The sequence below is a fragment of the Tubulanus polymorphus genome, chromosome 2 (assembly GCF_964204645.1).
Source record: "Tubulanus polymorphus chromosome 2, tnTubPoly1.2, whole genome shotgun sequence".
Classification (NCBI taxonomy): domain Eukaryota; kingdom Metazoa; phylum Nemertea; class Palaeonemertea; order Tubulaniformes; family Tubulanidae; genus Tubulanus; species Tubulanus polymorphus.
The window spans coordinates 7,403,619-7,430,380 of record NC_134026.1 but is presented as its reverse complement, the minus strand read 5'-3'; the positions used below and the strand labels follow the sequence as shown (position 1 = coordinate 7,430,380).

The 26,762-nt window shown below is 39.4% G+C and overlaps 4 protein-coding genes across 10 annotated transcripts in view; 2 read left to right on the top strand and 2 right to left on the bottom strand.

Moving 5' to 3' along the window:
• The window catches only part of LOC141899320 (dynactin subunit 1-like), a 45,875-nt gene extending 42,178 nt beyond the window's left edge, over positions 1-3,697 (bottom strand). For 2 of the 4 annotated variants that reach the window (XM_074785559.1, XM_074785561.1), the window contains exons 1-5: positions 3,489-3,576; positions 2,566-2,672; positions 2,331-2,446; positions 1,680-1,839; positions 929-961 (exon numbers count right to left, since the gene is read on the bottom strand). In XM_074785559.1, coding sequence (XP_074641660.1) covers positions 929-961; positions 1,680-1,839; positions 2,331-2,446; positions 2,566-2,665 — 409 coding nt within the window. In that variant the 5' untranslated portion in view covers positions 2,666-2,672; positions 3,489-3,576. Of the gene's footprint in view, positions 1-928; positions 962-1,679; positions 1,840-2,330; positions 2,447-2,565; positions 2,673-3,488; positions 3,577-3,639 lie in introns of those variants that run through there. The other 2 variants (XM_074785560.1, XM_074785563.1) reach the window with 2 other exon arrangements.
• LOC141899321 (tyrosine-protein kinase JAK2-like) lies at positions 3,638-15,764 on the top strand. Its single transcript, XM_074785564.1, has 17 exons — positions 3,638-3,798; positions 4,416-5,292; positions 5,793-5,885; positions 6,190-6,359; positions 6,974-7,197; positions 8,138-8,293; positions 8,688-8,824; positions 9,482-9,691; positions 10,036-10,178; positions 10,551-10,674; positions 11,019-11,169; positions 11,614-12,132; positions 12,398-12,486; positions 12,590-12,758; positions 12,839-12,960; positions 13,710-13,879; positions 14,135-15,764. The coding sequence occupies exons 2-17, from the start codon at positions 4,438-4,440 to the stop codon at positions 14,463-14,465; spliced, it is 3,663 nt and encodes a 1,220-aa protein (XP_074641665.1). The 5' UTR covers positions 3,638-3,798; positions 4,416-4,437; the 3' UTR covers positions 14,466-15,764.
• A 237-nt stretch (positions 15,765-16,001) lies between these two features.
• On the top strand, positions 16,002-23,372 carry LOC141899296 (D-beta-hydroxybutyrate dehydrogenase, mitochondrial-like). Of its 3 annotated transcripts, none has more exons than XM_074785509.1 (7): positions 16,002-16,088; positions 17,516-17,711; positions 19,352-19,549; positions 19,921-20,073; positions 21,172-21,356; positions 21,761-22,000; positions 22,526-23,372. In XM_074785509.1, exons 2-7 carry the CDS (start codon positions 17,516-17,518, stop codon positions 22,631-22,633), a joined length of 1,080 nt encoding a protein of 359 aa, XP_074641610.1. In that variant the 5' UTR covers positions 16,002-16,088; the 3' UTR covers positions 22,634-23,372. The 3 variants fall into 3 exon arrangements, with proteins under 3 accessions (XP_074641610.1, XP_074641611.1, XP_074641612.1); XM_074785510.1 differs by lacking the exon at positions 16,002-16,088 and adding an exon at positions 16,098-16,211; XM_074785511.1 differs by lacking the exon at positions 16,002-16,088 and adding an exon at positions 16,508-16,538.
• Positions 23,373-23,544: 172 nt separating this feature from the next.
• LOC141899956 (cytochrome c oxidase subunit 6A, mitochondrial-like) lies at positions 23,545-24,794 on the bottom strand. 2 transcript variants are annotated; one of them, XM_074786600.1, is made up of 3 exons: positions 24,638-24,794; positions 24,334-24,488; positions 23,545-23,789 (listed from the first exon to the last, which is right to left on the bottom strand). In XM_074786600.1, exons 1-3 carry the CDS (start codon positions 24,735-24,737, stop codon positions 23,709-23,711), a joined length of 336 nt encoding a protein of 111 aa, XP_074642701.1. In that variant the 5' UTR covers positions 24,738-24,794; the 3' UTR covers positions 23,545-23,708. The 2 variants fall into 2 exon arrangements, with proteins under 2 accessions (XP_074642701.1, XP_074642702.1); XM_074786601.1 differs by having other exon boundaries at positions 24,647-24,752.
• Positions 24,795-26,762: the final 1,968 nt, after the last annotated feature.

Below are 26,762 nucleotides of genomic sequence, written 5' to 3'. Positions count from 1 at the left end.
AGATAGAAGTGACCTGTGGAAGGTGAGGTGACATGGTTTATCTCACTTCAGGGTACGATAAACACTGAGGTATTGATGTTAGTATATAACACTATCACAGTAAACATGACCCCCCTTCAACCCCCCTTCCCCTCCCACTCCCCAGCGCCTCATATCATCAAACATTACTTCAATCAAATTCCACATTTTCAGATATCAGTGGAAGAAATAAAAGTCTCATCTCAGTTTCAATATCATCAGTAAATTTCGTGCTGTGGCATTGTTTAAACATGGAACACAGACCGGTGTGAGGAGCCCTGGAGCAGTTTCAATATCACACATCGCATGCCGTGCAGCAGCTGGAATCCATGCTATAATACAGGGCAGGGCAGGGACGGGTCAATCAGAGTACTACACTCACTGGTCATAACTTCATATAGGTAATATGAGGAAAATTTATAACCTTTGAATTCCAAATTTGTAACTCAAGACCTCAATGACAATACTGACTAGTCAGCAATTACATGCTTTAATAGCTTTAAAAATACCTATAAATATCTTATATATAAAACGTAACTTATTTTTGCATACAATATTTTTGATATAGCTTTTTACGTATAATAAATCAATAAGATTGAGTATAAATTTGCTATGGATGAAGCAGATTTAAAAATCGTTTAAAATCAAAATGTGCAAATTTAATCATAAACAATTGATTAATGCTGATAAAAAATCGAGTGAAAAAATTGATTCGTTTTTTTTTCTAATCATTTGCTGCTGTGTAAACACAACGCGCAACGTGGTTTTTACTGAACAGAGTAGTTCATTATTGAACCAGTAGATGTCACTTGTTTACAAGCAGTGACACTGTTCAATAAGAACCACAGCTTGACGGGACTGTAAGAGACATAGTGCGAAGCTAAAATGTTCGGTGCTTGTAAAAACTTACTTCTGAATTTTCGATCCCATTTCGATTCCTTCTCTACAAACATTCGATTTTTTCATCAATAGAAATAATTATTGATGAACGAAAAATCCCACATACAAAAACAACATCAACACAGTGGACAGATACAGAGACAGTTTAGAATCCAGTTCCACAGTTTTGAGTTAGGAGTTAGGATTTGACTTAATCTCATAGAATGAACTATGATAGGCCTATTTAAACTCTAAACTTACAACTGTGGTTGGAACTGGATCCTGTGGTAGAGGCTAATAACAGGTTTTACTCTTAAAACCAGGCTTTATGTTAGGCCTACAGTAGACTCCGCTCGAGTCAGATCCAATCAACTTGAATATTTGTAGGAATATTTTTTGTGAAACTATTTACGAAATACATAACCTCCAACTATCACTGAAGTCAGACACATTTTTACTACAGTCCCAAAAATCCGACTTGAGCGGACGGAGTCTACAGTGGTTTAATTTGATGTTCTGTAATGAACCAGCCCCCCTCCCCCAGAAATTGACCAACCAAAATAAGAGATTCCATATTAACTAAAATGGCGTCAATATGTACAGTGCGTACATTTGGATTTGTAGAGGGGAGATTGTTTTTAGGGTAATGGTCAATAAGGGATCGAGGACCCTGCACATAACACACCATTCATACATTGAAGAGACAGTAGCAGGCACTGGTGAGTGAGTGTTGTTAGTTCACTGACACACATTAACAATCAATGCAATGAATTAGTACTCACTCTTAACACCAGATGGCGGTCGTATTCCTGATAGACGGTTTTGTTTTTTACGTTGTTGTTCCGGATCACCGCTAACTGGGGCCGGTGTGCGCAGCACCGGTAGGTTAGTCCTTGCCGGGGTAGCTCCAGCATCGGAGGATGGCTCCGATAGAATTATCAACTGTAAAAGATTGAAATGGCCTTTAGGCTGCTACATTGATTTTGACAACTCAAAAACTAAATTTTCTTCCAATTTCTTTTCATAGTGGAGAAAAATTTCTGGACCCAGTTTCACAGATATGAGTTAGGAGTTGACACGAGTTATGAACTGATTCAAAATCATCGGATTGTAACTGACAGTAAACTCACAGCTGCAGAACCGCGTTTGAATGTGAATTAACGCTTTATTTTCAAATAAAATTAACAGCATAGTGTACAATAAGCATAATACAAAATACAGTAGGCCTTTATTAGACTTGGAGGGGTCAGTAGAAAATAAGAAATAGTTTATATAAAACAGGTCCCTCAAAAGAGAAAAGCGATGTGATCTGTTATCAACAGTGAACTGCGCATATTGAATGTATAAAGATTTGATTTCTGATTCTGATTTCTGAAGTTCATAGCCGGGTAGGCCAATAAACAATCTGGATTAAGCTAGTTTTTCACACTGACCTGCGACTGTCTGACAAATATTCCATGATTGTCGTCACAATTGAAATATTTCTTGCTTTGAACGGTACCGTTATTTTTGCCTTTGGCTTCATCCAAAACAACACCGATCCATTTACCTGAAAAAACAAAATGATAAGAGAAGTGACAGGGAGATCATGGAGGGGAAATGATTGGGACAGGGAGCTAGAGAGGAAGAGAAGGGGGAGAGGGAAAGCTGGAAGGATGTAATATTTACCGCTAGAGAACTGCGTAGTACCGACGTATGCTACTGTACCGACAACACCTTTCCCAGCAACCTCAACTCGAGTTCCAGTCTTCAATGGTTTCTCACTCATTTTTAACCTGAAAAAATAACCATAAAACGTTCACAAAAGCAGTTAGATCTAATTAGGCCTAGGCCTTTAGGATAATCTTTAATTCAGAGGAGTGGGGGAGGGAAGGGAGGAGGGAGTGGCAGCGGGGAAGGAAGGAATGGAGAAGGGAGTGGATGATGGAGTCAACCCTTGATTACTTATTCATTTGTAAAAATAGTGCTGTAGTGATGCTGGTCTGCAGGGCTACTGGGCTTAAAGGTCTATTGGTATTGAGCTTAAAGGTCTATTGGTATTGAGCAGTTGATAACCAGGTGGTAAGCACACGGGAAAAAATTCGCAAGGCCAAGGGAGCCAATGTTTGGTACCGGGTATCTCCTAGGCCCTATCAAGTAGGCCCATACTACTGTAGTGGATGTCTCGCATCCTCCCCAGCAGAACTCTCTCCTCTGCTCCCTTCATATCCATTTTCTCCTCACCAATGGAGTGGGTTCCTTTTCACGACACAGACAGGGAAGGGTGGAGGCTCGAGGAGTGGATGATGATTCAGTCAACCGTTCTTGATATCCATCCTCTGCCTCCTCACCAACCAACTTCTTACTATTACAAGGTCCAAGGACGAATGGATAATGATGTGTGTGTCTATCATAACATATTACTGCTCACACATAACTAATTACAACAATAACGCGTCAATTTGACAGATTTGTCTCAATAAACTCATAATTGAATTGTATTGATAATAAATTAAATGTCTATTTTCTTATTTTTCTCGCTGTTTTATTCACGATTTCTGTGTTGTATTTCACGCTGTGTTTGCCTAGTTGTAATAAATGTTCATATTTACCCGTTCAGCTAGCTGACATGCCTTTAAATCTGGCTAAATATACCTCGTTCGTCCACTACACAAATATCAATCAGTTCAGTTTATTCTCAGTAAAGGTAAAAGGGTTAAACAGAAGAGAAGCGTTTCACACGTAGCTCACCCCGACACTCACCTAGTATTGACACATCTACAGGTGTGCTGCTGCTGCTGCTGTACCGGGGCCGACGATGTAAATACTGAAACACTCCTAAAGCTAACTGACTCAGAGCTGTACACCTAACCCACAACATGCAACAAACTATCAGTGTCATCAAATCATTATTTATTGTTGGTAAGATTTCTGTTTTTGAAATGTTATGTTGTTTGCATCACTCACGGGCTTGTCACTATTTTAAATTGATGGAGGATGGATGACACCAGTATCCCTATATATTTTTATATAGTAGGGATACTGGTGTCATCCATCCTCCATCAAATTGTGACAAGCCCCTGTGGTTTACATTACCGTGCATCAATCAAATCACCCTCCATCATCCTCATCATCAGCTCGTCAAGTGGCCTCAGGCCAATAGATCCAACACAGCTCCCCTCGCACCCTTAGTCTACCCCAAAACTGATTAACAATCTCCTCTCTCATTGGGTCCTGCCCCTAAACGATCCAATCAGTAGCCTACATGACGCCAAAAAGGGCAAGACAGAGAAGCATCCAGCCTGGGTTTATCTAGGGTTTATCCATATCCCTCCTAGGCCTAGCGTTAAAGATAGATAAAGATCTTAAACTTTTGCTAGCGTAAGAAGGAAAAGATCTGAAGGATGAGAAAGATTTGATCTTCACACAAAAAATCCTCCAATACGTTTAAACTTGAGAATCCAAGATCAGAAGCAAGTAAAGCAAAAACAAACAGATTTAGTCATGAATTCAAATTTGAGTTATTAATTTTTTTTCAGAAGGAAAATCGTAGTTATCGAAATGTCGACGTCGAAATCTGGTTTGAAAATGGGTCAAACCAAAAAGCCGTTGGCTCAAAAATTCATCCAGCGTAAACTAGACCTAACAGCGCCCTCTATAGTCATATTTTATCACGCGAGCGAACCGAATAAAGAACCCGATTACCTCGTGATAAACGAACAAACCGACCCGGAGAAAAAAGAGTTCACGATCGAGGAACTGATCGTGCGAGCTGCCGAGTTTATCAATATCAGTCCAGCGGTCGTTAATCTGTTCGGCCTCGTGAATCTAGACATGAAAACGTGGATCCCGTCGAACAAACGCATAACGATACCGTCGGCCGTCACCGCGAGCAACGACGAGAACGACGCTACGGATATCAAGTTTATATATAGGTGGCGCTATCGTTTTCCGACGGATAATCTACAGGATAAGATCGAACGAACGGATCAGGCGGCGTTGAGTTACATATTCTATCAGATGCAGGACGACTTCATAAGCGATCGCCTGATCGATTTGTACAATCAACAGATCGAGGTCGAGAAAGCGTTAGGTCTGTCGGTTCTCTGCGCCGTTTGTTACGCGTCGTCCGAAAATAAAACATACGAACAATTGAAGAAAAAATCATTGACGTTCATACCGCTGAAAACGCGCAAGAATTTCGAGCACATTTCGTTGATTAAAATGAAAGCGAATTATTACGAGATTTTGAAGCAGAATTTCGGGCAGACGACGTCCGTCACCAGACGCCGGTTCATGAAAGGATTTTTGAAAGACGCGTCGGATTATTTGACCGAGGAATTCGTTTTGTCCGATGAGAAAATTTTGAGAGTTTCGTACGAAGGCGTATTCGAATATCAGAACGGCCAAACTCAGGTTTGTATTTTAAGTATCTGCTCGACTCGCGGTTCAGAAACGAGTCACTAGGTAGCGCCACTGGTTATCGGTTCAATTTGATGCTACTAAAGATTATCGGTCGTCAAATCCGACTGTAAAACTGGATCCTGAACTACTAACATCGACAAATCCAAGCTACAGTAAAAGTCGTTTATAATGTCACTGTTAGAACCAGTGAAAAACGTAGGGTTATAATGAAATTGGCAGCGTTATAAAGAATGAAGTTTTCATTGAATTTGAGTTCAATCGAGAAAATTTTTTCACTGACAGAATTTTTTATTTTAATTGAGCAGTGGCATTAAAATGGATGAGGCGTTATAACGGACTTTGGCTGTTGTGAAGATTACCAGGCCTGTGATAATACTTAAGATGCTATGAAATCAGTTTCACTGTCAAATTAAACCCTGACAACTGTTGAATTAACTCACTGCATTGAAACATAGGCCTACTTGATTGATTGTTTTTTTTTTGGTTTGTAGATGGTTTGTACAATAGATGATTTAATGAACTGTAACTCGATGGAAGATGAAATGACCGTATTGATAAACACTAAAACACCTCGACCTCCAAAGGTAATTCATTCATCTTAAAATGTCGACCTGTTGCTAACGGTTCTAATGGTTCATTTTGACCAATTTGAGAGAGTTGAAATTAGTTGATTCCAAATGAACCAAAACTCTTCAGTCGCATTTCAACTGGGCATTCTAGCATCTAAAAAAATGTTCGAAATATGAAAGCCACAATTAAGAAAAACTAAATGACATATGACATTAGGGCCCAATTCTGTGGGCCAATAACTGATTTATAACATATATAAGTATCCATGCTGACGCGTGACTTGAAAAAATTGACGAGTTTCTTTTTCGTAAATTTCAGCTGTTTAAATTCCTTAAAGTTGAACAAGCTGAGACGTTTCTGTCGTGTCTGGACGGGTATTACCGGTTGATAAGTGATTACTATACACAACCGTGTTCTACTAGACACGGCATCATCGGACCACCGTCGCTGTCGCGGTTGAAGAGACTGCGATGTCATGGTCCCATAACGTACGTACAGCGCATGCTAAAAACCCAAATGTACTAGATGAAAAAACATTAACCGGTACCACAATCTGAGGAGATATCTTGTTCATCTTCCAACCGATTCTGGATTTTGTCTGAATCATCTTCCAACGGATTCTGGATTTTGCCTAAATCCCATCCAGTTCCATCTGCATCCAGTTCCACACTCCTGAACTTGTTTCTACAGCTTTGAATCCAGTTCCACAGTTTTGCATCCAGTTCCACACTTCTGAACCCATTTCCACAGTTCTGCATCCAGTGACGAGTTATAATTTAGACTTTGTTTCACCGGTGTAGTCAAATTTATTGAAGGATGAGATTTAGGGTCGAAATCCAGGAACTGATTGAAAGAATAAAATTACTGAAAAAAACAGGTGCTGCAGTTGCTCAGAAGTTGGGTAACGATAACGGCAGAAAACACCATAGTAACAATGAACTTTTGATTGACATTATGTCAACTATCCATGGGTTAACTCAAACGAACTTTTGAGCAACTGCAGCCCCTGTTTTATAACTGTCACTTGAAATTATTTTTGAAAAATGATGATTCTGTGTATGAATTCAGCGTTGAGTGTATATATTTCTTGTATTTTTTACAGTGAACTAACGGTGAAGTCTAAGTTACTGCCAGCAGCGGTCGGGTCGTATCTAATTCAAACCGATATCAAACTATATCGATTTCTAGTCGTCATGGCGATGAACCGCGGAAAACTTCACAAACATAAATTCGAAATGATGCCGAATTTAGATTTGGATAAACTATTGAAGGAATATCAGGAGAGCGAGAGGTTCGAGTTGGTTTCAAGGATCAGCCCTTCGCAAGGTAAATCATAGCGCCTACAGATCGAGAGTGCGGTTTCACGAATAATTTAAAGCTCAAAACTGTTAACCCTTTCAGTGCTGACTAATTAATACCCTATAGTGCTGGAGATAATTTGAAAATTCTAAAAAATTCCACCATAGTGTGTCGAACAACGGGAATACCACTATTAGTGCGTCTACACTGCGGCGCGGTGTATCTTTAGTTACTAGTATTTCACTATGTTTGACACGTGCTGCCATCTTTCAAGAGAGATAATTACTAATTACATCAATACACCGCAGTGCGATGTACTTGCAAAATCTATCACTGATTTATACACCGCACTGCGGTGTAGACGCACTGAAAGGGTTAATTTGAATTGTTGTCTTATTGAAAAGTAGTAACCGATGGTAGCAATTATATCAAACATTTTGAGTTAAATTTTTCGTAAAACTAGTCCATGACAGGCATCTCCTAGAAATAAAAGAAAAAGAACGATTCAAAATACAGTTTGTAGATTTATTTTTGTTAACATTTTACAACAAATGATAACCTAAAATAATGTTCATAAATTTGCACCGGATCACGGACCTGAATTAATATCTGGTTTACAACAAACTCCACCGGATCATTTCTTCTGCTTAAAGGTTTTGAACTTTGACGACTTTTGAAGACTTTTGAACCACTGAACACCGAAAAATCTGTACCTTAAAACCAACAGCTTGTTACATCTGGCATGACATTAATTTGATTTTCATATTCAGATTTAAAGTACAAGTTTGTTCTTCCTGCTTTGGTTGAAAGACTGTTCAATGTGTCAGGTCTGGGGGGAGGCGTTCTAGGGGATTGAATTTAATTTTGGGCAGTGTTTGGTGTTTGTCAGAAGATAGTCTGGTATTTTGTATTTTACGGTATTTATATTTAACCCACTGCAGAGGGAGTGTTTGTTTCGTAATTGTAGATGAGGAAAGTTTGTTATTGTGTAAATTGAAGAAGAGAATTCTAGAGGAGGATGAAGCTGAAAGTGAGGAGAGTGAGAATTATTTTACGCTGATTGAAGCGACAGTAAACTGCATTCCAAACAATTATATCGATGTTCATGAAAACCAACTTCTAGGTTAGTTACTTCATTGTTAGACTTATTGATGTGTACATCAGTGTTCTCCAGTAGAGGATTTCGAGGGATGGACTGGCACACCTTTCAATTTTACATCCGCCCATCTAAAAATCAGCCTACCTGCTGTACATGGTATATATCTGCTGCTCCTCATCATGAGTTGACGTCAAAGTTCTATCAATACTGATAAGTGTTTAGTAAACTATGAGCTGATGCAATGAAAAATAGAAGATTGCACCAAAATTAAGCTCTATTTTCTGACATCAAAAGCCTTGCTACTTCAGCAGCCATGATCTTATACACTTAACAATGAATGCAACCCCTGTAAAATCCCAGCATATGAAAAAGTCTGGTACAGAGCTGATTTCGACCGGTATATGTATATCGTATGTAGGTACTGGTGCGGCTACTGATGTTTACAGAGCTGATTTTAAAGATGCTGTGAATACATCGTTAAGCAATCTCTGTCCGGCTGGAATGGTCGTCAAACGGCTTAAAAAACAATACCTCCGTGAAATTGATTTATTAGAGGTGAGTTAAGCATAGTGCGGGAACGTCTGATCTGTTTGAGGGGTGGAGTTCTTTAACTTTAATTCTAACTTGAATTGAGCTAGTTTATATTAAGTTGGTTTAGTTTAAACTGAGCTTTTTAGGCTTAAACATAGATGACTCCTGAGCACCTAGTAGCTGCTCGGATGTTACTTCTTCCCAGGGATAGATGACTGATACATGGAATAGAGTTATAGACTGGGGGAGGCTGGGGAGAATAATACCAAATTTGGAGCGCATTTGAACAGACTCTGGTCAAGATACCTACACTAGATAAAATGACAATTATCAATTATCATAAAACTGAGCTGTTAGAACTGAGCTGTTTGTGTTAGAACTGAGTTGCTCATGTTAGACCTGAGCTGTTTATGTTAGAACTGAGCTGCTCATGTTAACTGAGCTGTATATGTTAGAACTGAGCTGCTCATGTTAGAACTGAGCTGTTTATGTTAGAACTGAGCTACTCATGTTAAAATTGAGCTGTTCATGAGGGTGACTGCTGTTGTTTTCTGGATATTTCATTAATTCTAGTTTTTATTACTGGTTATAAAAGTCACTAGACAATTTCTTACATTGAGAGAAAGCAGTCAATATTTCTTCTTGCGCGTTATAATAATCTGTGGTTTTGTTTTCTGTCAGGGTTTACAACGAGGGATTCAACAATTGATGCACGTCAAACACAATCACATACAGAAAGTATTCGGCGTTTGTCTGGTGCCCTTTCAAGCGTTGATAGAATTCGCACCTCTCGGGTTACTGTCCGAATATCTAGTCGAAAACCGTTTTGATATTATGTTTAGTCATTTATTCTGGGCTTCGTATAACATTATCAGTGCTATTGAACATTTGGTAAGTACGTACTTAAACCTTCTGGGGCCAGTTGCACAGTCATGACTTAAGTCTAAAAGTGGTCTTAATTCTTAAGACTGGTCTTAAGTTGTTAGATTGGCTATAGAATGGCTGAGTTGGTCTTAAGTCTAAGCCATGACTATGCAACTGGCCCCTGGGACTCAGTTCTGCAGTTCTCTGTTAAGTTGGACTCTATGAGAGTAAAATTAGTTGAGTTCCGATGTTTTAACGCTATGAACAAAACTTAACTGGAAACTGTAGAACTGGATCCTGGGGTTTGGTCGCTTTTAAGTTTTCAAATTTCTTAAAAAGTAGATTCAAAACGATATTTTCTGTCTGTGTAGGAGAAGTTGCGTATAGTTCATGGCAATGTTCGATGTCGTAACGTGTTAGTGATGGAAGAGAAGATGTATTGTAAACTAGCAGACCCCGGACTAGCATCGGTTTATAGTACTCTACCGCATCAGCATGATCTCTATAAAGAAAGGTATCCGTTTTATTCATGGTGCTGGGCCCAGTTGCTCTAAAGTTGGAAAGAATTAACCAGTGAATAGTCGACATAGTGACAATTAGAAGATCATTATTACTATGGTATTTATCCGCCGGTTGTCTTTAACCAACCTTTGAGCAACTGGCCCCTGACTTTTTCTTGAGTCTCTAACTGCGTTAAAATGCTTGACAGATTCTACTGAAACCAGTGGCTAAAAATTGAGTTGGTTGAGTATATGTTTCCACCAATTTAGGAGCAACTGACTAGATGATGATTCTGTAGTCTATTAAGCCTGGTATTGATAACCAAACATTACTGTAAACAGTTTGAAACTGGATCGATGTGTAACTGTATGTATTGTTGTTGCAGGTTACCGTGGTTATCACCTGAAGTTCAATCTCCGGGTGTAATACCGGTTTACACGACAGCTGTCGATATCTTTTCGTACGGGACGTTTCTATGGGAGCTGTTTTCATTAGCACAGACACCACCGGTAAATATACCCCCTCCCAATCCATGATTAGAGACCCCACTATCAACAGCTAGGTTAAAATTCAATTCAAAATTAAGACAGGTGTAGGTCGAGTAAGTTGGTGGCGACGCGATTGTCAGCGACGGTGCGCGTCGCTGGCAGTCGCAAGGTAGCGTAGGTCAGAGGGTCGTTGCGACGCAATCGCCGCAGTGAGGCGCAAGTCGTCGCGAGGCCGACCTACGCCCGCCTTTATTCAGTAAAGTAATCGTACGAAGATTGTGACTAAAAAAAATAATGGTGGTAGTACATTACATGCAGTCCAGTTGCAATGTTTCACGTACATGTTGATGTATGTATATTTGCAGCACGTACCTCCGCTGACGAAGCCTGATTTATGCTGTAACGAAGAGAAACAAACGCGTATGTTTGATATAATGTTAGGGTGTTGGAAACCGTGGCAAGAGAGGACATCCACGCAGGTCGTAATGAGGGACATATGGCAGGAGATTCTTAGAGGTAAACACTTGAAACACGTTCCATATGACCTCAGGGATTGTGTTAAAAACATGTATCAAGCCTGGAGCCACCCTTATAATAAACATCTGTAGCCGATCCCTTAGACAATCTGTAGCCTGGAACCGCCCATCCCTTAGACAATCTGTAGCCTGGAACCACCTATCCCTTAGATAATCTGCAATCTGGAACCACCCATTCCTGAGACAATCTGTAGCCTGGAACCACCCATCCCTGAGACAATCTGTAGCCTGCATGCTGGAACCACCCCACTCCTTCAGATATTCTGCATTCTTATATTATCAATCTGAAGCCTGGCACTTTGAAGGTGCAGGGTTAAGGCTTTCGGTGACAGGAGCCAGACTAAGCAGTTTTCAGGGGATAATAGTGTCTAAGGCTGAGAGAGTTTACTGTATCAATCAAAGATGTATCTCTGTATATTTGCAGTGTATCAGTATCACACGAATATCAATTCACCGGCATCTGATGAACACGAATACTATTACCCGATTAACATGGGTTTATTATCACCAAGTTCTGGAGATTTCATCGTTAAGGAAGCCACATCGTCTCAGACAACAATTAAACGACCGAATAACGTTAAAATACATCCGACAATACAACCGTTTCTACCGGCGACAACGATGTCGCGCGATATCGCTGGTTGTATCCCGCCGAGCGGAGGCGTAGGGTTCGATCACGTGCAAGACTGGATTCGAGCTCACGCGAATATTCAACCGTCGGATAGTTTCAGTACGGTTACCGATAGTACGGACAGTCAGCGCCCCCTATTGAAACAATCGGGGGCGTTGTCATCGTGGAGTAGAGTGAATCACGGAGTAATATCCTCGCCGACGAGGAGAGGGTCGGATCAGCAGACGGGTGTCTCGTCTCCGGACTCGGAGGAGAGTTTTGCCACTGGCACTCATAGCGGCCAACCTTTACTGACTACTAAAACACCTCAATGTATGTATCATTTTTTACAAATTTAAAATGTTTTAAAAGTGCTCTTGAATCTTTTAACCGAGACATATGGTTTATCTAGTTAAATTTTGTAGTTTGTATGTTTTGAGATTCACCTTGACTTTAGATACACCTTGATAAATCTCTGGACCTGGTTCCGCTGTTCTAGTTACCGCTGTTTGACTGTTCGAGTGAAAACATTGAAAATGATCGAATTAATCTTAGCTGTACAATTAGATTTAACTGCAGAACTTGTCTATGATTTCAGCTTATAAAGTGAGGAAACCATCTGGAGAAAAACATCCAAATATCTTGAATAATGTACAGTTTGACGAGACTTGCCTCCTACTGGGACAAGTACGTACTTCTGGGGAATTTGATGTATATTTCTAGGTCGCTATGGGTTAGTTTATAATGGCAAATATAGAGGGCAGTTATAAGGATAAAATGTATATTTTAGGGTCATTACGGTGTAGTTTATAAAGGCAAATACGAAGGAAAGGATGTAGCGATTAAAACTCTCCGACAAAGAAGAAAAATATTGGAGAAAGATTTGATAAAAGAGATTGAATTAATGGCACAATTAGTTCATAAAAACATCGTCAGATTTCTGGGAATGTCGGTGAAAGGTATGTACATGGATGGAATCAAATATGGCAACAAGGGAGCTGTTTTGGTTTCTAATAAATAAACTTATTGTTGTTGACAGATAAAACGACTGCCTTAGTGATGGAATATGTGGCTAATGGAAGTTTAGAAACCTACCTCAAAAAGAATAAGGACACAATCACTAGTGAATCACAGTTAAGATGGTGTTATGAAATAGCGCAGGTACGTATGCAGCAAATATACAGTTCAGAGGCTGCAGTTGCTCAATAGTTGGTTACCCAATGGACAAATTACCATAGTAATGATGCAAATTCTATTGTCACTATGTCATTTTCCTGTACACCTGTGATGTATTGTATTTAAGGGAATATTGATTTTGAACTGATACAATGTATCATTTGTATTGATACAGGAAATGTTGAATTTGAACTCATACAGTGTATTGTTTGTATCGATACAGTGAATGTTGTATTTGGACTCATACAGTGTATGATTTGTATCGATACAGAGAATGTTAAATTTGTACTACTCATACAGTGTATTGATTGTTTTGATACAAGGAGTGTTGTATTTGAACTCATACAGTTTATGGTTTGTATCGATACAGAGAATGTTAAATTTGAACTACTCATACAGTGTATTGATTGTTTTGATACAAGGAGTGTTGTATTTGAACTCATACAGTTTAAGGTTTGTATCGATACAGAGAATGTTAAATTTGAACTACTCATACAGTGTATTGATTGTTTTGATACAAGGAGTGTTGTATTTGAACTCATACAGTTTATGGTTTGTATCGATACAGAGAATGTTAAATTTGAACTACTCATACAGTGTATTGATTGTTTTGATACAAGGAGTGTTGTATTTGAACTCATACAGTGTATGGGAACTCATACAGTTTATGGTTTGTATTTATACAGGGAATGTTGTATTTGAACTCATACAGTTTATGGTTTGTATTGATACAGGGAATGTTGTATTTGAACTCACAGAAGATCATACATCGTGATTTAGCCGCTCGTAATGTTCTCATTGATGAAAAACTCTGCGCTAAAATATCAGACTTTGGACTGGCCCGATTCCTCGACCCGGAACGGGATTATTACCGCAGTGAAAAATCAGAAATACCAGCTTTCTGGTAAGTGATAAGACACGGTTCAATATCAAAGATGAAAAATAGTTTATGCGACTCAGGGTCATTGCTTTAAATGTTTCTATTTCAAGGAATGTTTCTTCGTATTGAAAGGACTGCTCCTGAAGGTTTTAAGTGTATCTTTTCTAAAGAATGCTCCTGAATGTTTAAATGTTTCTATTTTAAGGAGTGCTCCTGAAGGTTTTGAATGCATTTATTTTAAGGACGGCTCCTGAAGGTTTTAAATGTTTCTATTTTAAGGACGGCTCCTGAAGGTTTACTGAATCATAAATTCACGTCCGAAGGTGATGTTTGGAGTTATGGAATCGTTGCCTGGGAGATATTCACTAAAGGTAAACACCCGAATGAACTGACTCCAAAACATGTCCCCGAAGAGGTGACGTCTACGCTTAAAGCAGGAATCAGATTGAAAATACCGGATAATGTTCCTCGCCAGGTGGAGCCGCTGATTAAACGTTGTTGGGAATACGAATATCAAAAGCGGCCGTGTTTTAGTGAAATCGTCGACATTTTAAACACTATTGTTGAAAATCAGGATAACAATGGCTGTGAGATTAACTCAGTGCATTAACTCAGTGGATTATATTGGATAAACTCAGTGGATTCAAGTGACGGATGATCTGATTGGATTAAGTGCCTTGTTGTTTGAAGTACTGGTATATACAGTCCCTGGGTGTATTGTTGTTAACCGATTCTGTAAATGATTTATTTCATATTCTAATATACAACGCGTGTTGCGCCCCCCGGTGATTTTTCTACGAACTATTCATTTTTCTTTGAGGTTCATGGCCTCATTCGATGTTCATGGCCTCGTTCTCTCTATCAGTATTGTAGATATTTATACAATGTTTGTTTGTATTGTCGAGCTATGTGTCATACAAAGTATAGAAGATGGTAAAAACCGGGTACAATTATTCTAATTATTTAGATACTTTAGAATAAAATCTAACTCGGGATCCTGTTTTACAGTTCTGGACCCATTTCCACACATTTAGGTCCAGAACTGTGCAGCTGGATCCAGGACCTGGTTGCATTGTTTAAAGGCTTAGTAAAGACCGGCATTAACTCATTTTGTAGTCATCTTTGTTCTAGCCATTCTAAGCCCATTTATAGTTCCGGTTCTCAAATCAATCTAACCATTAAAATTGAAGACCAGGTCCATGCAACTAGGCCCTAGCTGAGTCTTAAACTCAATTCATGGAGTTAGCAGTTTCTAGATTCCCCTTGGATTGGGTATAAAAATAATGCAGCAAATTAATTTATTGATGTATGTTTTGTGTAGTTCTAAATGTTGTGTAAATGTGAAAAAAAAATTATGTTAAAACATATGAATTATTTTATAAGTTGCCGATTTTTTAGCTTTAAAGCATTTGAATTGAATTGAATTGAATGTAAAATATTTTGGCTAAGCGTATTTTATTTATAGCCTTAAGTTTATGAAAGGATATTTTTTCTTGTAAAAGTTTTACAGATAGGTCACAATATGCGTGGTGTCGTAATTTGCTATCCACCAGTCGTACGGTATCAATGACAGAAATTGACTCCGGTTTAAGTTTGAAAACTGATTTTAGAACTAGAAGTCATATTAGAGGGGTATAGTGGCCCAGAGATCTGGGGGGGGGGGTAATTAGGATAGCCTACCGGTCTAATGGTAGTGACCCCACACTTCAGAGCCAGCTCTAAATAGCTACCGATAGTCCATCTACCCAAGAAATGAGTGATGTTGTTTTAGAATAGATTTAGAAAAAAGATTTTAAGACACTTGTTAAGAATTAAATAGTATTTAAGACAAGAATATTTATGAAAGAGGAAGATGTTGGATGGTTTATGATTATATGTGATCATGTTTAATTGTCAATAAAAATATTAACTGGAGCTTAGATTTTTGCTATTTATTTGACTTCTTGTTTACTGGAGCAGTGAAGATGGATGAACTTGGACCAGGGAGGATTGGCGGATTAACTGGGAAATGCAGCGTGGATACGGATCTTGGTGGGTTAATCCCGAAATGCCCAGGGTTCCCGAGTATTAAACCGTACGTGGCTGCCACCGCTAACCGGACATGTAACAGTTCACAGGCGCATGTAGCAATTCTACAGGCGCATGTCACACTACACATGCGAAATTTAAATTCGTCTTTAAAAAGTCGTATTGTGAAAGTACTAAGGTCACCATAACAAAAAGAACGATTAAGGTGAGATAAACTATAGTTAACGTTTGAATTGATTGATTTATTGTGAGCTGTCAATCTTTGGATAACACCACAGGGACCTGAGAGTGACACGCAAATAAAAGTTTTTGACCCCGCCCGCCCCAGGTAGTTAGTTAGTTAGTTAGTCGTTAGTTAGTTAGTTACCTAATCGTTGGTGGTAAGCTTTTTATAATCAGATGGGCTTATACCAACATGTGGTTTGTGAAAATATCCGATCGGATCGTGAAACTAAACCACAGTCAGGTTACTGACTACACAGGGGCTAGTTAGTTACCTAATCGTTGGTGGTAAGCTTTTTATAATCGGATGGGCTTATACCAACATGTGGTTTGTGAAAATATCCGATCGTGAAACTAAACCACAGACAGGTTACTGACTACACAGGGGCCTGCTGAGAGTGACACACAAATAAAAGTTTTTGACCCCGCCCAGGTAGTTAGTTAGTTAGTTAGTTAGTTAGTTAGTTAGTTAGTTAGTTAGTTAGTTAGTTGCCCTTGCTGTGGCATTTTCGTCTCTTTCGGTACGGGCCCTTGCTGTGGCATTTTCGTCTCTTTCGGTACGAGCCCTTGCTGTGGCATTTTCGTCTCTTTCATCAAAGGCAAAAATTAAGATCTATTTACCCTAGCCACTAAATTGCACTTTCGTACTGGCCAGGGGCGGATCTAGGGGGGGTGAATAGGGTGGCTAGCCACCCCCTCAAATGCCTTCCAAAGAATTTTATAAGGGGCTTGAACAGTAGCGTTGTGACTTCGTATTATATACCTATTGTATGACGCCCTATGCTACGAGCAATCATCGAGATGATTGCTTGTAGATAAGTTAGTGTATCTCCAGCCATTCTGCTAGGCCGTATATGTATCCGCTAAACGGTCATTTTCCCAACCAAAACTATTTGACTTTTTCCCAATCTGTGTCAAAAAATTTCCAAAACCAGTACCATGACAAATTGTAAATTATGATGACAAATGTTTGAAAAATGACCTGCTAAGCTTCCCCCAATCATCTCATTAAAATTATCAACACCTCATCCTGGCCACGGAACAGGATGTCATGATTTTCACTGAAACCACCGCACAAATGCTGTCAAATTGCACCATTTTCCCGAGGATTTTTCAAAATTTTCTAAATGTGGAGCGGCTCGCTAGTCGCAGTGTCTTCATTACATTTTGTCAGCCACCCCCCTTTGAAAAATCCTAGATCCGCCCCCCCCCCCCGAATCTGCTTACTAATTATCAGGGTCTACGGATTCAAAATCACTCCCTATACTAATGTGGTTTGTGAAGATATTCGATTGTGAAACTAAACCACAGACAGGTCACCATGGCCTGGCCTGAGTGCTTTAGAAGAATTTGAGGGTTGGCCCTTACCCCTACCTCATCCGCTGATGTAATTTTTGTATCTATTTGCAGATGGCGTCAGCGAGGATTTTAGGGGTTGTTTTATTGATGATATCTGGTATAATTTACGTGTTGAATGATGATGACAAGATGATGATGTTTATCGGGAGTATGCTATTTCTACTCGGCGTTTCGTGCATGGTCAAATATCAACCAGAACATTTACCTAAAACTGATAAAACTGTTTTAATAACAGGCTGCGATACAGGTGAGCTAGCCTAGGACCGGACTCCTCTAGTGAGCATCACTCTTCCTGGAATACCCACAAATTCAAGCCTGGCCAGAAAGAGGATAACTTTCATGTAAAACCTGGGTCCTGTTGCGCGCTTTAGGGACGGATCTAGCCTAGGTTTTTGAGTACTGCTCAGCTATGCAAGGGCACCTATATTATAGAAAATTTCAGGGCTCTGAGATGCAACGAGTCAAATTGGGGCATCAAATCCTTCTCTGCATCCACAATATATGACATTTTGACATGTTTAAGAAAAATCATTAATAAAAAAAGAAGTTTACCAATTAATTGGCCATTTTAAATTACATCTACCAGAACTAGAAATTTTTAAATAGAAGAGCTCTACTACCAAGTTTGTAGCGGTAGGCTGGGTCCACCTCTGAGCTTAGTTGAAATCATTTCTCACGTCAATCTAACAATCTATGACCAGTCTTCAAATTAAAGACCAATGATTTTTTTTTGGACGTAAATCACAGCTGTGATACAGATCCAAGATAGATTCATTCCTATAGAGGTTGAAATGAATCCTATAAACTGGGTCCAGGTTTAGGGACATACTGAATTCGACCTTGGAGTAATCATTTCAAATGAAGATTCGAACTGAACTTAAATATTGGATGGATTTAAACTTTCTTCAGGCAAACGGTGACAAAACTGAGTTCTCCCTTATTGGCTCTCCATCACAGCTTACTAAGCTTCGCACATTTGATCTCAATCTTGATGATGCTGTAATTACTTCATCTCACTCCTTACGTAATCTCGGCGTCATTTTTGATCAGAACATGTCCATGGTAAAACATGTAAACCACTTATGCTCTGTAGCTTTCTATCACCTTAGAAACATTATTAAGATCAGACAGTTTTTGAATCAAGGAATTGCTGTACGCCTTATTCACGCTTTTGTGACAACTCTTGACTATTGCAACTCTTTACTCTTTGGCCTCCCTGACAACATTTTAGATAAATTACAACGTGTTCAAAATTCTGCCCGGATCCTGACTCGAAACTCAAAATTTTGTCACATAACACCAATTCTATACGATCTGCATTGGCTTCCAATCAAATACCGCATCCAATTTAAAATCTTGATTCTTACTTATAAATCCTTGAACTGTCAGGCCCCACAATATTTGAAATCATTAGTGCAATACAAGGCATCCTCTAGAGTGTTAAGATCAAACAGTCAATCACTTCTAGTCATCCCTCGTGTCAATCTAGTCTCTGCGGGTCACAGGGCCTTTTCTTACTCCGCCCCACTACTTTGGAACTCCTTACCAGATGCAATTAAATCCAGTCCTTCTACTGATGTTTTTAAATCGCAACTTAAAACCCATTTGTTCACTGAAGCTTTTAACTGATGATGTAAATTGTTTTTTCTATCTTTATGTTTAAATTGTGTTTTTATATTGTAAAGCCAATGAGCATATTTTATATGGATTTTAGGCTCAATAAATTATTATTATTATTATTAGATTATTATTATTCGACAAACTTGAATCAGTGAAAATAGTTTGTACACGAAAAATATTTCAAAATCAATACAACGTTTGATGAGGCTGTAATTGTATAGATTCTGCTGGCATAAAAAATCTAGGATTTTCTGCTGGTATTTTTAGGATTTGGACACGATATCGCTATAGAGTTAGATAAACTCGGTTGTATAGTCTACGCGGGGTGCTTATTCCCTGAAGGAAAGGGTGCCACGGAGCTGAGCTCGACCTGCTCAAAACGTTTACGTGTTATGCCATTAGATGTCACTAGCGATGAAAGCGTTAAATCGGCTATTGAGTGTATCAAACTGAATGAACCTGATGGTGAGTACGAATACATTTGAAGTCATCATCTGATGAGTCTACACATTACTGAAGTTGTCTCTATTTTTTAGTCACAATTTGTTCTAATTCAATTTACTAAGTATAAGTCGTCATTTGGATAAGGCGTTGTGTTAATGAAATTGTCAATATTCATGATCGGGAAATCAGGGAATTTCTTTTCTTAAAAAAAGACGGGGAATAGTGAGGGAATTTTGCAAAAGCTAAAGATCAGGGAAAAGTCAAGGAAATTTGAGTTAAGTTAAAGTTGGGGGAAAAGCAAGTCAAATAAAAGTGGCCGCCCTGATGATTAACCGCTTGCTGTTGTGGGTTGAAGTCTCTATTTCTCTATTCTGTATGATGATTTGTTGTAGGTTTGTGGGCAGTATTAAACAATGCCGGTGTGAATTATTCTGGAGATGCCGAACTCACTTCTATCAGTGAATATCAGAAAGTAAGTGATGTGAATTTATTCGGAGCCATTCGAGTGACAAACGCGGCTATACCACTAATACGAAAACAGCAAGGTGAGAAATTAAAAAGAGAGAGGAAATATGATAGAGAGAGGGATAGGTATGGGGAGAAGGAGATGGAGACGGAGAGGGAGGGTACTACAGTATGTGAAGAATAATTGTTAAGAACCGAAGCTTTCTCATTCGAGAAAAGCTGAAAGTTTTTTTCTTGTTGAAAATAATGTACAACGAGAAGCACACGAACAGTACGAATAGTAAATGTGATTCATGTTATGGTCATATTTTGAAGTTACCTAAAAAAGAACGGGAAGCTTTAGGTGTTCTGTTATGAAAGCTTCGCTTGTGTATAGGTTGTCATTAGATTCAACTACCAGTAATAACTGTGATATTTTGTGATGCTCTTTAGTTTATCTTGAGTAGAAAAATCTATTAGGCCTATTACTCGAGGTGTGAGGTATATAGGCATTGTAAAGGCCCCCGCACACAAGCCGAAAACTGCGTACGCAAATGGCGCAGCGCTGTTTTCGGCTCATGTGCGGGCGCATTTTGTCGTTCGCCAAATATCTACCATGTTTGATATTTTTTGACGCAGCGCCAACTGCGCTCTCGTGTGCGGGCAACTCAGGGCTATTTGCGTTTCATTCATCATCAATGTGCATGTGTCATTACTAAAAACTGATGATAGCGGCTAGTATATTGACTTTAGATTAGAAAAACACTGATTTATGACATGAATATAACTTAATGTTGATATGGGATTACTTAAATTATCAAAATCATAATTTTCCCCGGGCAAGACTTTTAATCCCGATGTAGATATGATAAGAACAGAAAAATTTCTTCATATTCAAATAGATTTGACAAGGGCAATCAAAAGTCGCGAGTAAATGGTGCAGATATGCAGTAAATATGGTTGTATAATGCATACGTGCTTGCCATAGCTCCCTTTGCTGAGCGCAGTGTTCGGCTCGTGTGTGGGGCCCTATATTCTGCGCGGCCCTACATTCTGCGCGGCCCTATATTCTGCGCTAAATGAGTACGCATCATTTTGCGCAGGGCTAAATGCGTACGCAAAATTCGCTCGTGTGCGAGAGCATGAAAGAGGGGAAACTGTACAGATGAATTAACGGTGATATAATTGTTGTGTTGTAGGGCGTATAGTGAATGTAACTAGCGTAAAAGGAAGAAGTGCGTGGCCTCTACAGAGCGCGTACTGCGTCAGTAAATGGGGTTTAGAAGCTTATTCAACTTGTTTACGTATTGAAATGAAACGATGGGGAATCGAAGTCGTTATCGTTGAACCGGGAAACTATGGAGCGACAACCGGAATTCATAACGTATGACTACATGCAATCTACTACCGTATCTATTATCCACATTTTTTCATGGTTGCCCCTTTTATAATTCTAACGAATTCTAATGAAAATATGACTTTATAAATTCGACTGTAATTTCAAGATGTTGTCTGTAATTTAAAGTTTACCTGTATAAAGAAGCTACCGCTGTACAGAAGACTCCTAGACTGCTACAGAGCTGATTGCCTCTGATTAATTTGCCTTGCGTGACAAAATATTCAAAATTTTACGCTCCCTGGAATTCACTTGCAGTCCTGCGAGATAAGAGGCGAAACAGAAGATTTAAGACAAGTGGAGTCTGCTGTAGACTAGAGCTCTACTGCTTGAGCCTCCTTGCACATAAACATGCAAAATATTGAAGTTTTCAATGTTGTCTATTTTCACAGATGGAAAACGTGAATAAATGCATGAATACAATTTGGGAGAGTATGTCCCAAGAACAGAAGCTTGTATACGGACGAGGCTATATCGATAGTCAAATTAAAGGATCGGAACCATTTCTAAAAATCAAAGCTCCAACGACTCAACCCGTCATAGATGCTTACATCGAGGGTTTATTCAGTGAGGAACCTGAACATCATTATCTAATCGGAGGTGGCAATCATCCTATCTATGATTTCTGTAAGGTAAGATTATACCTGTACCTGTCAATGCGATACTCACTCTGATGCCTTCATCCTAATTTTCGTTTAATTGAAGGATAAATAACATAATAAATGCTACATTAAACAGTTAACTCGTTAGATGTAGTTAGTCAGTCATCATCCAACAAGGTACTTTTAAGTCATGTCATATTTTTAGTCTCATAATTTTTAGGATCCGGTTCCACAGAACTTGTGGGTTAAATTTGATTCTCTCATTGGAAATAAATTGATTTTAACTCAGAGTTAACTTTAACTCACAACTGTGGAACTTGGCCAAGAGTATTATGATATATCGTAGTTAACCTGGCCTTAATCAATCCTTATGCTTTACTGTATGTACTGAGTACATACAGTAAAGCATATATATATTGTATGTTTTGTAGGTTTCAGTTTATGGTTTTCTATATTTTGTAGGTTTCAGTTTATGGTTCTCAGTATTTTGTAGGTTTCAGTTTATGGTTCTCAGTATTTTGTAGGTTTAAGTTTATGCTTCTCTGTATTTTGTAGGCGTCCGTGTATGGTTCTCTGTATTTACCGGTATGGATGAATGATTGGTTAGCTGCTAGATGGTTTATGGGCATTCCATTACCTCAAGCATTACGTCCTACGCAATAAAAACCGACTGCTGATTATCAAGACACAGTGGAACCTCAAGAATAGGAAAGTTTCAATGATTTCATACCGGATATAGGCCTAACCATCCACGCTTGCCAGGGTTTGGTTGACACCCGCCGAAGCACATGCAAACATAAACCCTGGCCACTAACCCTTCATTTGTCTATTACATTACCCAAGATTTGGCGGACAGATTGCCGCTACAGCCATCAATCTATGTATTAAGCCAATCAGATGCGTTGTATTGATTGAGCGAAACTGTTGGTGAAAAACAACGCATCTGATTGGCTTACCGATAATACATAGACTGATGGCTACTGCTGCCTGTATTAGACCAATGAAGGGTTTGCGGCCAGGGTTTATTCAAACATGTGCTTTGACGTGCGGCAACCAAACCCTGGCATGCGAGGATGGATATAACAAACAAATTTTCTGCTCCCATGAAGTTCCAATAATGAGGTTCCACTGTATACACTTATAACTCACAACTGTTGAACAGGTCTAGATTTAACCTAGGTCACATAGAACTGCATTCAACGAATAGTCTCATAAGCCGGATCCTGGTCTAAAGAAATCATAAACTGGATTCTGGTACATCTCATCATACTGGATCCAGATGTAACTCTCATCGACCTAGGTCCAGTTGTTTGAATTAGTAGCCATTCCCCTTGTCCCCTACGAGTCACAATGATCTGTCTCATATTGATTATACAATGCTGAATTTAATTATGGTAATAAAATGAGTCTTCCTTAAAATGTGCATTCGAAAGTTTTAATGTTTTTATCACAGTCAGAGGAGTCTCTCTCTCCTCGGCTGTCTCTCTGAATCCTCTAGTTCAGCACTTTTCTACCAATCGAAACCAATGAAGCTTCAACTTTTCTTTAAAAAATAAGGAAACAAGAAATAAGAATAAATGGAAATGATTTGTAGTTAATTTATTAGTTAAACAACACGACCTTTTGGACTGAACCTCTATTTAATATATAAATCACAAACATTGAAACTGAATCTGATCTGATCTTATCTATAAATCACGCGATAAACTAAATGAACACACGGTTCCCCTCACTAGAGTTAGTCTTCATATCCTTCAGGGAGTGCATTAACGGCTTTATTGTGGAACAGAGTATGATTACCATCACCCCACGGGAACGCCTGAAAATATAATCACACAGTTACATGGCGAAAATGACATAATGCTGGTGGACAGACTGATGGGATACTGCTGACAGACGGCAATGGACTGCTGTCGGCCCAGCTTCCCTCAACAGGGATTCGAACCTGATGGCATCACTACACTAAACCACGACACGAAACCTGGCCACACTAGACCGTGTGCGCAGGTACATGCGCAGCTTTGCCGCATGAAAACTTGCGGCACCAATCAGATTGTTTTATAATCGCTGAGGTAAATTTCACCAAAAAACTATGATTGGGAAAAGCCAGTTGGTTTAAGTTAAAAGCCAGTGGACAGCTAAGAAAATAACATTACTAAAGAAACTAACTTAGAGCAACTGCCCTAATCAGATCTGAAACCCTGCAGCAAAATTACTAGATACAATTAGTAATTTAGGCCTATCAATCAGCAAAGTCGAAACTACAGTTGAAATTAGTTCATGTTCAATATCAGTCTAAATATTCAGTCATTGAAAAATCTCCAGAACTGAGTCTTAGATGCCTTGTTTTCTCGTATGCTTACCTTCGATCGTAAGCGGAGATGAGAATATGCTACAAACTCGGGTCGAACGTGATGTTCATGGTGTTCCTTCTCTTTCTGATAGGAATTAATCCAACATAAAACAACGCCGGGAATGGCTACGAGAAGTGATAACATCTTCCATCGTTTACCACCACCTAGTAGAGAAAAAAGTGAAGTGCAAAACCAGTCAAATCAATAAAACAGCTTAATTTTGATTGTATTGATCAGATTGCATTAATTTAGCTATGACCTCAGGGATTTAAACCGTTTAAATAAAGCGACAGCAGATTAAAGAGATAAATACCATCATGACCAGCAGTAGCTGAGGGGCCATGTGCGGATGCGTAATTTCTAACTGCGCTATTAGTACGAGTTCCAGCGAGCCGTAAGAATTGAGACGCCATCTTGGATTCACAATCCCTCACAACGACCTTCACCGTTGACCTCCCCTCTCGGCCTCCGGAAACTGAGATTTCTGAGATAATTGACATTTCAGTCAAATATTCTCAAAGATTTATTTTAGATTTGAAAAAAAAAATTGATACAACGTAAAGAAATCGTATTGAATTGATTGAGTCTTGCTTTGATGGCAGCACCATAGGGTCTCCTTGCAAAATCTCTGTAACTTATGTAATGTTAAGTGGGAACTTGGCCGAATTATTATCGAAGTGTAGATGAAAATTATCATCGTGTTACAACATCGTGTTCAATTAGATATTGAATTGGACAGGTAACCAGTCTACGAATGTAGACTGGCCTCTACCTAGACTGGTTGCCTGTTCAATTATGTGCCGCATGATGGCCGTAAAGCCTAGCGCACATCGACACTGCGATTGGAGACAACTAGTTGCTACCGAACGATTTCCCCGCGCAGTCTATCCCAGTGGTTATGATCGCGGCATTTCCACTCTCAAAGAGCCAGTATCAACAACAATTTAATTGATACTGACAGCTGTAAGTGGTCAAACTCACCATGAGCATCGCTGACTCGCCGGACCCCAGCTGCTTGTTACTATAGTTACAGGCAAGAGTGAATAAAGAGCAAAACTTTTCGAAGCTTACACTAAGAAAATGGAGAAATTAGCAAGGAAAAATTAGTTTGAAGTCTTGTTGCATTCAAGAGTGAATATTTTCCGAGGATACCAAAGTCAATGTTTACATTAGAAAGTGTCAGAACTAATTTTCAAGTTGAAACATTATATTTGGACGGTGTGTAAGCAAAATAGCAACACAGAACGTACGACTCATGAGATGATAATCAAATCCACAAATAGTCATTTGTTAACATATTTGCGCATGTCTAGCTTTGTTAAGTGCACAAAATAAGAAATTAATCCTCGAAATTCCATGCTTAAATACATTTTAAGTAATCGGTGTTCTTTGAGAATATACAAGAAGAAACCAAATCTAGAGGAATAAAGAGAAGTGAATGACCAGGATGTGAAAACTTTAGTATTATTCACTCTTGAATGTAGTAGTTGCCTGACCTCAGTTACTTGCAGGGTTGAGCACATAGAAACCACAGGGTTCCAGATCTGCGATGATATGAACTGTTTGATGCACCGCGATCATAACCACTGGGATAGACTTTAGTTAAAACCGGTCAGTTGCAGCAACTGCATGGCGCGTGTCGATCGTCGAGATCCAGAGCGCGCACATCGACGGATATCACTGCGATTGAGTACAACCAGTTGCTCAAAAGTAGAACATGGGCAACTGGCTGGAACTGGAGATAGATCGACGCTTACCAATCGTAAGCTCGCTCACATCGACACATTCAAGCAACTGATCGTATCCAGCCAGTTCCTCTCATGCGCCGAAAACTGCCTTGCAACTAGTTGTCTCCAATCGCAGTGTCGATGTGCACCGACGTTCAGTGAGTAAGGGAAAAAATAACGCACACATCTTCACCCGTCAAGGGATTCGTACACGAACTGGAAGCGAGTTCGGATCCCTCAAGCGAGGATGCAACGTGCGACGGAGAGACTGGCTGAGCGGATTGATCTTTCCCGCCACTTGTATCATGTGCCTGACGCCGTCAAGATGGCCACCCTCCTACGTACCTCGGGTGATGCCGTATTTGAAGTACCGCATGGTAATTATTCGCTTACTCATTGGCTAGAGTTGATGAGTTGCTCGTTGGCGTCTCTCGCCAACGGGCAACTCCGAGTGATCGGTAAACAATTTCTCGGCGACGGAAGCCGAGATATTTTCAGTCTTTCTACAACGAGCAATCGGGCATCAGACCACAATTAGGTTAGTAGCTCGAAGATGCGTAGGGCCAGACCCCAAAAATAGTACCTAGAGTGAAGAAGAGGTCCCCCATAAATGTTGCCATAATTTCTGCAAATGGGATAGGTAACGAATTTCGGTTATATGTATGAAATCCATTGATCCTGAGAGACAGATCGATGATGAAATAAGGGATT

Excerpts from the sequence above, each read along its gene's own strand:
- LOC141899956 (XM_074786600.1), bottom strand. The coding sequence starts at position 24,737 with ATGGCGTCTCAATTCTTACGGCTCGCTGGAACTCGTACTAATAGCGCA. Across the intron at positions 24,489-24,637 it reads AGCTACTGCTGGTCATGATG|GTGGTGGTAAACGATGGAAG; the intron begins GTATTTATCTCT and ends TTTCTCTACTAG. Across the intron at positions 23,790-24,333 it reads ATCTCCGCTTACGATCGAAG|GCGTTCCCGTGGGGTGATGG; the intron begins GTAAGCATACGA and ends TTATATTTTCAG.
- LOC141899321 (XM_074785564.1), top strand. The coding sequence starts at position 4,438 with ATGTCGACGTCGAAATCTGGTTTGAAAATGGGTCAAACCAAAAAGCCG. Across the intron at positions 8,294-8,687 it reads TCATGAAAACCAACTTCTAG|GTACTGGTGCGGCTACTGAT; the intron begins GTTAGTTACTTC and ends TATCGTATGTAG. Across the intron at positions 13,880-14,134 it reads TCAGAAATACCAGCTTTCTG|GACGGCTCCTGAAGGTTTAC; the intron begins GTAAGTGATAAG and ends TTCTATTTTAAG.
- LOC141899296 (XM_074785509.1), top strand. The coding sequence starts at position 17,516 with ATGGCGTCAGCGAGGATTTTAGGGGTTGTTTTATTGATGATATCTGGT. Across the intron at positions 21,357-21,760 it reads CGACAACCGGAATTCATAAC|ATGGAAAACGTGAATAAATG; the intron begins GTATGACTACAT and ends CTATTTTCACAG. Across the intron at positions 22,001-22,525 it reads CTATCTATGATTTCTGTAAG|GCGTCCGTGTATGGTTCTCT; the intron begins GTAAGATTATAC and ends TGTATTTTGTAG.